Genomic DNA, 9,643 nt, shown 5'->3' on the forward strand with positions numbered 1-9,643 from the left:
AGTATTTGTCTCCTTCATTAGTAATGTTTGTATCCTTTGACGTATAATTTGTAAACATTTACCAGCAGGAAAATAAATATTGACCGATGCCATAATACAGTCTATCATCAGCTCTCATATGTTTAATATTTGCAGGTTTATATTGGATTTTTTCCTCTTCGGTGGTTGTTGAATTGATGCTATATCTTTGTATTGCGGTATGGGTCATAGGGATTGTCTACATGTCACTCTGGTACAGCCGCATCACCGTTAACTTTCTTAAAATATTTCATCGTTAAGACAAAAAAGCTGCATAGACAAGGAGCAGATCAATTCGAATATTATACGAATCTGGTGAAAAGCATCCTACGGAATAGTTTATAAAAAGAAAAAATTCTCATTGCCAATCATTGAATTGAAAAACACAATTTTATGTCCACAGAGGTGCGCTTTAGAGCACCTTGCACTGTTGGTGTATATATGTTTGTGATGTGACAACAGATATATTTGCTAAATTACAAAAAGACTGATTGAGAGGTCTCTAATGTAAGATCTGCGCGGTATATACCATAGTTTACACATTGACACCGGGTATACCGATCCGAAATCCGAGGAGAGATCCGAATGTCGCAGAGAAATTGATGAAATTTATATAACGATGGGTAGGTAAAATTTGTACCAGATTCCCACGGAGTATAATGCCTTGAAATCCGATCAAGATTTTACTTGCATATACAAATACGGTGATTTAGTATGATTGCCATTCAGACAGCTATCAACCAAGTTGATAGCTGTCTGAATGCTATCAACCAAGTTAAACAATTATAAGCAACCGTACGTATAAATGTGTATACATTTGTGTTCTTGTGATTACTCTAAAATTTGTTTTTAACATTTTAACTGTTCAATTTTATTCAAATCAGGCATTACAACATATCGTTTTACAGGTTATAATACCAAATTGAGAATGAACTTCGGGGCCTTCTATAGCTGACTATGCGATATGAGCTTTAGTCATTATTGAAGGCCGTACGATGACCTATATACTCAGACGTACTTACGTACTTATATATATATATATATATATATACAACTCGTCTAAACATCAACCCAACAATGTTAGATCTGTAAATTTGCTTTCGCAAATTTTTGGTTCTTCCCTCGCCGGGATTCGAACCCATGCTGACTCAGACGTACTTATATATATATATATATATATAGTTGTTAATTTCTATGTCATTTTAGTCTCTTGTGGAGAGTTGTCTCATTGGCAATCATACCACATCTTCTTTTTTTGTGTGTTATATATTAAAAGGAATTAGGGACAGCATTGTAAGGTTGAAACATTTTAGAGTATACATATAATAAATCGAATGCACTTATTGATTATAGATGCAAGTCTGGTGGACAAACTTCTCGCAATATAAATATGGTGCCACTTCATTTCTTTCTTTCTTTCTTTTTGATTAAGTATTTTTTGTGTAAAGGTTAACAAAATACTCTGTTGGTTAAATTACTCCAATATATAATGTCATGTCTTGCAGGAATTGTCCATCGACCTGAAAGAACTTTTTCTTTGATTCTGGATTATTTGCAAACAAGCTTTTAAGATTATGACAAACACCAGTGTTATTTTCTAGGTGGTTGATAGTTGATTGATACCATGTTGACGTACAAGTTAAAAGAGATAGTCTTTTATGTGTTCAATTAAATAGAAAACATAAACGTGAAACGTCAAGCAATATTGTGTTTAGATGCCGAGGGGTACTAATTAGAGGACAACAATTTGTAACAAACAGCTGGTACACAGGACAAATTACTTCAAACTACTCAAAAATAGGCAGCAGTCATCTCATCGTGTCAATATACGTTCCTTAAAATGTATCCTTCATGTCAATGATTTCCGATGATGGTGAATCTAGTTCCTGTAAATAGTTTCCAATTCTCTCATTATGTTTTGCTTCTCTTTTCTTCCTTCTCTCTTGGGAATACATTGCTTCTATACACATGGTTGTAAATATTCCAAAACAACGTCAGACGTTTAAATTATTCATATTTCTTTCTTGTATCATTAATTGTTCTCGATTCCAATAACTACCAATAAATTAATGTATATATATTTATATAAGTGCACATGAACAATGAGTTCTTAAATTGGTTTACCTACACAAAGTACGCTCGAAGTCACAATGTATTTTTTCAAAATGTATAAAAGATTAGGTGCATAAAAGGACCTTGTGATCACTTTACCACATGAAGATGAAAATCAGAATTTATTTATTTGTGAATTTTTATTTTTTTCCTTAATATTTGATAGGAAGATTAAATAATACTGTTATCATTTGAGGTAATCTTGACTGATAATATACGACATTGCATGATGACGGATGCATGGACAGACCGGCAGTGGTTGCTATAGGATACAACGGATTGGTCGGCATTGTCTTAAAAATTCGACCAAATGACATTGAACCAATATACCTTTTCATTTTAATTACCCAACAAAAGTGAATAAGAAAAAGTCATGAAAAAATCTAGTCTTTTGTAGTACCAATTATAATAATAAATGTTCCCTTAAATACAAAGTATTTCATTTTGCACCTATAGAACGAACGACAATAATCCGAGAATAGTAATTTAGTCATTCATATAATGAAAAAATGCATTTTGGTTTGCAGTTTTTATTGAAATGTTGAAGAGCAATCTGCCTTTTGCAATTTTGTGAAAATGTATCACCTCTGATTTTCTCAGATACTGATCATACCGTTACTTATTATTTCACTCGGACCCTTTTCACGATATACCGAATGACAGCCGTGTTCAATGTCATCACAATATAAAAGACAAGATACAGACAGGGACTAAAACAGAAGATAATACATTTCAGATCGGGGGTAAACACTGGCGTTTTTTTGTTGTTTGAAATTAACGTTGATTTCCAATCCGAATGACTGCAGAAAAGAAGCAAGGTGGCGTATTTAATCAAATTTTGATTCTGGTACTCGTGATTCAATAACCGATTTTGCCTCATTCTTTTAACTTTGGAATCAATAACATAAAATGGCACTTTCTTATCATAAACTCGACTATGAGTCTTTATATTTTAGCAAGACAGATGGAATAATATACTAATTAGCAAGAGTACAAACAAATTTGCCTAAGCACTAATTGTTTGGCAACTTTATCCTATCCAGTTCTGACATAATCTGCAATTGTTTGTTTTATAAAGAATCTGAAACAAATTACACACAAACATATGTAGCTGATAAATAGTTTTATCATCCATTATTTTGGCATTATGTTTCAGCGGTCTCGTTAGCGGAAGGATTTGTTTATTATGATAGTTAATCGCCTACAACATATGATTGACCATACACATCCGCGGGAATGTAACAAGACCACCATGGTCAAACTAATTATCCCAGCGGTCAACACAAATTAACAGATAAGTTTTTATATCCACATCAAATTTATCTATTCAATATATTTAAAATGTATATAAACGGTGTTTGTATGTGTAACCTTTATTTACAAATACAGGCATAAAAGAAAAACTGGTCACCGCAGAGAGTAGTGAAGGCATACTTTATTGCGGTAAAAGATGTTTAGGGATTAAAAAGAGATTAAGACTTTTTCCCACACTTACTAACGAAGTTGATAAAAATATTTAAAAATGTTTGGATGACAAATGCTTACTGAAAATTTGAAACAAAGTTGTCCTAAACAAATTGTCTACTATGTTTTCGCAAACGTCGAGGTAGATTTAAATTGGTGTTTTACACTGAAATATAGGCGTTAAGCTTAGAGATTGACAGTACCAGTTCGTTTTATTAGAGAAAGTTGTGAAGCGTTGTTTCGTGTGTCGTGTACAATTTGATATTCTGTACTCATCATCAAATAGACTAGTATTGAATCTGAATCTAAAATATATCGTGTAACTCAAACTGTACAGATTGAAAATACCACAAACAAAGTAAAGTCGACAGAAAAACAGCCCTTATAACTGAATCTCATTTATTTCCCGTGAAACAAACACCGAAAACTTAACCAATAAAAAAGTATCATACAAATACCGAACTCCAAGGTAAATCTCCAAGGTAAATCTAAGAAAGGAGAACTCCAAGGTAAATCTAAGAAAGGAGAACTCCAAGGTAAATCTCCAAGGTAAATCTAAGAAAGGAGAACTCCAAGGTAAATCTAAGAAAGGAGAACTCCAAGGTAAATCTCCAAGGTAAATCTAAGAAAGGAGAACTCCAAGGTAAATCTAAGAAAGGAGAACTCCAAGGTAAATCTAAGACCGAACTCCAAGTCAAATCTAAGAAAGGAGAACTCCAAGGTAAATCTAAGAAAGGAGAACTCGAAGGTAAATCTAAGAAAGGAGAACTCCAAGGTAAATCTAAGAAAGGAGAAGTCCAAGGTAAATCTAAGACCGAACTCCAAGGTAAATCTAAGAAAGGAGAACTCCAAGGTAAATCTAAGACCGAACTCCAAGGTAAATCTAAGAAAGGAGAACTCCAAGGTAAATCAACGACCGAACTCCAAGGTAAATCTAAGAAAGGAGAAGTCCAGAAAACCCGACAAAACCAGATGCTCGACTACATATTTGAACAAACGGAACGAATTGAAAACACTTATCATATTCGAATTCCTAACTTAGAACAAGAATTTTCCGAATAAAATGGCGGGTTAAACCTGGTTTTATAGCTAGCCAAACCTCAAACTTGTATGACAATTGTTTATAGCTCTGGCATATTGACGATATTGTGCGAGCAACCCAAACATAATAATTGGTTTACGTGGACCCAGCAGCTAAAGCTGTGTTAAAAATATACATCAGGTGTACATCAGAACTGACAAATAAACATACATATTTCCCGATAAAGTACAATTTAAGTAAAATAAAAATAAAAGGTAATACAAAAATGTAAACAATAATATGAAAATCATTCGCATTGCATAACTGTACCCATCCGAATATAAAGCAAACTACCTAAAATCTGGCTGTACAAATACCGAGTCACGAAAAGATAAATACGACCAAAAGAAACATAGAGTACAAATCAGATGAAACGAGTAATGTCGAAATTTCTTCGTGTGACAATGACTTGTTTGACACTCTGCTATATACATTCACCATATATTATTTTCGTTTATATATAATTATGACGCATACATTCTGTGAAAGTTTGTAATTCAACATTGTTATAGAATTTAACTCTTTACACTCAAATCGCGACTAAGCACCGATGTTTGACAATTTCCCAGTGGGTTAATAATACCAGATCTCATTGACATTTGTACCCCTGTCGTCCTAATCAACCGTTAGACCAACACCTAACAAGCAAGTCGATTAAGGGTCCAATCGATGGTAATTTGTAGTCCTTATTTGTTTTTCCCGTGGCATTGTAAACAGTTAAACCGTTAATTTATTATTATTTTTAACCGTACGACAATCAGACGAGCCACGGAAGCATTGAGCCATGCCACACTGACATGATATTTTCTCAAGTTAATGAACTTAGCATTATCTAATAGCTTGTTTTCATTCTCAGCATGCTTGAGGACTAGACTAAGTTTAATCAAGAAAGAAAAATATAACGATGACAAAAAGAGTCTAATTGACTTAATTTACAAAACTTCACGTTCGTGTATCAGCGGGTTTTCAACTTCTCAAGGGCTTTCTGTTTCAATATGCTTTCATATTTGTATTGGTAATGTTGTTCAACAATTAATTATCACAGAACAAACGAAAACAAAACCAAGCAGACATATTCTAACGAACCTAGTGGTTTTATCATAGAATGACACATTAAAAAAAACACAAAAGTTTTCAACTCAGAAAATTATACCTTTTTCATTGAGCAATACTTCTTTAAAATTGGCTTTTAAAGATCTCTTTAAAAAAACTGCACAAGTAAAAAATATGAATGAAAAAACCTGTTAACTGCTTCCTCAAAATAAGATAAAAAAAAACTTATAATACTAATCAAATTTCAGCCATATAGAAATTTCTATTTTTTTCTTTCCGCAAACTGGTACAGAATTGTACAGAGATTAGAAAGAAATAAAAGAAAACAATGGAGCTGTACACTTCATATGCAAAAAAATAATAACAATGTTGCATAAGGGTCTGGGAAAAAGGTGAATTTTAAAGTCATTTTTCACTATACTTATTCGTTAAAATATTGTATTCTTTATGATTCAGCACCCCTATATATTTTTCGATGATGTAAACCCCATCTATACCCTTTAACACGTTCGACATTGTTTTCAAGTCTGTATTTATTTTTGTAAGTTTGATGTTATCATAAAAAAGCATATGTATACTTTTAAAAAAGAAAATATTTGTGAAATTGTAAAGTCTGATACGGGTATACAATTTGTAAATGAATTATTTGCAATCATGTTCATAAAGCCATTCATTTTGAATAAGCATTGCGTCTTTTTTTCCTTTATAATTTTGAGATGTTATTTGTTTAGAAATAGATGTCATCAAAACTATTTTGACGATCATACTTCTAAAAGAAAAGGATACAGAAAATGAGAGTTTAACAAATTTCATTCACTTCTAGATTTGTATGTGTGATTTTTTTTATTTGAAGTTACTATCCTTCGACTTTTAACATATAAACATTCTATCAACACCAAACCATATATCTAAATATTAACAGAACCAACGGAAACAAGTTTCACATAACAAGTTGTTAAGTATAACAAGCAAAGATTTCAAAAGGTTCTGCTTATTAACATTCACAAGTATGAAAGGAAAGTCAAAGGCTGTGTTTACAAATAATAAAGATAATGTGAAAATAAGAGCCGTATTGCTAAATTTTATTTGCATCTGAATGTTTCTATTATTTTGTATTTAATCTCTGTGGATTTCCTCAATCTTTGAGAGGTTATCAAGGTGATATTTATATATTTTTATTTTATTTTTATTTAACGCATTTTTAAAAAATTAAGTTCAAACGACTAAATTATCGTAGTTTGGAATAACGATATAAAACAGAGAACGATCCTATACTTTTATCAATTAAATTTTTATTTGGGAGATAAAAAAGAATAAAAATAATCAAGTTGAATCACAAGTAAAATAAATCTCTAATAAATAAAACAACTTAAGAATCACTTAAGAACAAGGAACATTCGCAAATTATTAAAATTACCGATTGTTTAATAAAAGTTAACAGTAAAATCTAAAATTTTCTGTAAAAACAGAAGGAATTATTGCGTTTGGAAAATGATTCGCTCAAAATACGAGTAATCAAATAAATCCAAAACATTTTTTTATGTTTCACTAATAAATTTCGATTTTAACATATTAAAAAAAAATGTCTATATATTTGTTATCGTATGTGATTTTATATAGGATAGAAATTAGACACCTGTGAACATTCCCTGTATTTTGAGGTGTTTCAGCTGGGGTTATCAAAATGGGTGGTCAATTTTCGATATCAAGATGATCAATAACACCCCCTCCCCTTCCCGCCTTTCCATTCATATTTTATTTCTTATGTTCTGTTTATTTTCGGTTAAAATGGTCTTTAAACTAAAAATAAACTGTATTTTCTGCATGCATTATTAAAATCAGACCTCTTTTATTTTTGTATTGACAAATATTTAAAAAAGTTAAAAAAGTATTTTCCTAGGATGAGTTTCGTATATCATATCTTTACACGTGCCTCGCATGTTATAAATTTACACCTTTTTGGCGTAAATACATAATACAATAAAAATATGATATAAAAGAAAAAGAGCTTAGATTGAACAAGTATTGTTGAATTAGGGCGGAGCTCCACAGCATGTTTTCTTTAAGGTATTGGTTTACTCGAATAAAAGGCGGAGTCATATCATCTGGTGATGATCGTTGAAGATTCGCTGAGATTATATTATACCCAGAAGTAATACAAATTGTCATTAATAAAGACTTGTTAAAAGTTGACAAAACGTTCATATGATCAGATTAGTTTCAATAATACACTTCCGATCAAATATTTGAAAATACTTCAAGTCGGTATGGTTCAGTTCGGAACAAGTTCTGATTTTCCAGTACAGAAGTCAAGACCGTCATTCAGCATCAGTAGGGTGCTTGGAGAAGACATCGATGATACACCTAGAGATTATTCGTTACATTTTAAAAGTGAAAATTCAGCACAGAATTCAAATAATGAAACAAATGATGACAATGGGAACATAGATGTTGAAACATTTGAATCTGATGTCGAGGAAAGTAGTTTTTCAGAAAGTATGTTCCGGGGTAAATCTCCCACCGAGTCTGATGCAGATTCTTGTTCTGAAGGGATAGAATCAAATGAAGCAAAAACTGAAGAAAACAAACGCGAAGATGAAAAACAGAATGGAGTGAAGAAACCAGAAAAACCACCATTTAGTTACAATGCTCTTATTATGATGGCTATCAGAAGTAGTCCCGAAAAAAGACTGACATTAAATGGAATTTACGAATTTATCATGAAAAGTTTCCCATACTACAAAGACAATAAACAGGGCTGGCAAAATTCTATCCGTCACAATCTGAGTTTGAACAAATGTTTCGTCAAAGTGCCAAGACATTATGATGATCCAGGAAAAGGAAACTACTGGATGTTGGATCCCTCTTGCGATGATGTTTTTATAGGTGGAACAACGGGGAAACTTCGGCGCAGATCTACAACAGCATCACGAAGTAGACTGGCGGCATTGAAACGAGCAGGTTTCCCGGGATTTCCGTTCAAACCAAATTCTCCGTATATGTGGTCCATGTCACCATTTTACAATATTGGTGCCCAAGCGGCATCTCTGAGGTATCCTGGACTTTCGGGACTCTCTTTGTATCCATACACAAATTTATTATCGTCCGCAGCAGCCATGCCAAATCCAGCACATACTAGAACCACGAACTTTTCAGTAGATCGTTTACTTGGACTAGACATCGGTGCTTCTAACGCGTCAAATATGCAAACTGTTAAGAATGGATCTCAGGGTTTTCAGTGGTATCCATCTCCAGCAGGACTAAGACTTCCCGTCAGTGACCCCGAAACTAGTCCCCGAGGACTTGATTTAAGTTTTCTAAAAGGACTCCATGGGCTTCCAGTCTCGCCTGGTTCTGCGTTTACTTCACCCGTCTCTCTGCAACAGGCCACTGCCATGAACAGAAACATTTTATCACAAGCATCGTTACACCATAGACAATCAGTGAATGATGGCAGAACCAGTTAATCTGACAAATATGATTTATTTCGGTGCAATATAGAAACATTATGGAAGATTGACTTCAAGGTAAACTGTCAAAAAAACTGTTCTAAAAGTGCTGTTTTAAGTGCATGTATTTGAGAAAAAAATAACTGTTTTAAATCTGTTATAGTATGTTACTTGAAAAGAATTATCTTTTTAATATATATTATTAAATTCAATATAGATGTACATTTTATTCGAGTTGTATTTTACTACAAGAAACTCGTTATTTTCTATTCCTTTTCTTTAATTTCTATTCTTTAAAAATGTTCAATTAAATATTCGATATACTGATTATTTACAGATCAAATTGAAGATTAAGTTTGTTAAGTTTTGAAGATAGAAAAACACCATGGAATAAAGATTGATGAAAATAAGATTTAATCCCAGAAAATTGACCGGATAAAATAGGAACAAAAAGTCAAGATATGAA

At 32.5% G+C, this 9,643-nt stretch overlaps 1 protein-coding gene across 1 annotated transcript; it reads left to right on the forward strand.

The window, feature by feature from the left end:
* Nucleotides 1-7,872: 7,872 nt before the first annotated feature.
* Nucleotides 7,873-9,406, forward strand: LOC139517748 (forkhead box protein fkh-2-like). Its single transcript, XM_071309124.1, has one exon. The coding sequence runs from the start codon at nt 7,996-7,998 to the stop codon at nt 9,193-9,195; it is 1,200 nt and encodes a 399-aa protein (XP_071165225.1). The 5' UTR covers nt 7,873-7,995; the 3' UTR covers nt 9,196-9,406.
* The last annotated feature ends 237 nt before the right edge of the window (nt 9,407-9,643 follow it).

The sequence above is a fragment of the Mytilus edulis genome, chromosome 3 (assembly GCF_963676685.1).
Source record: "Mytilus edulis chromosome 3, xbMytEdul2.2, whole genome shotgun sequence".
In the NCBI taxonomy this organism is placed as follows: Eukaryota; Metazoa; Mollusca; class Bivalvia; order Mytilida; family Mytilidae; genus Mytilus; species Mytilus edulis.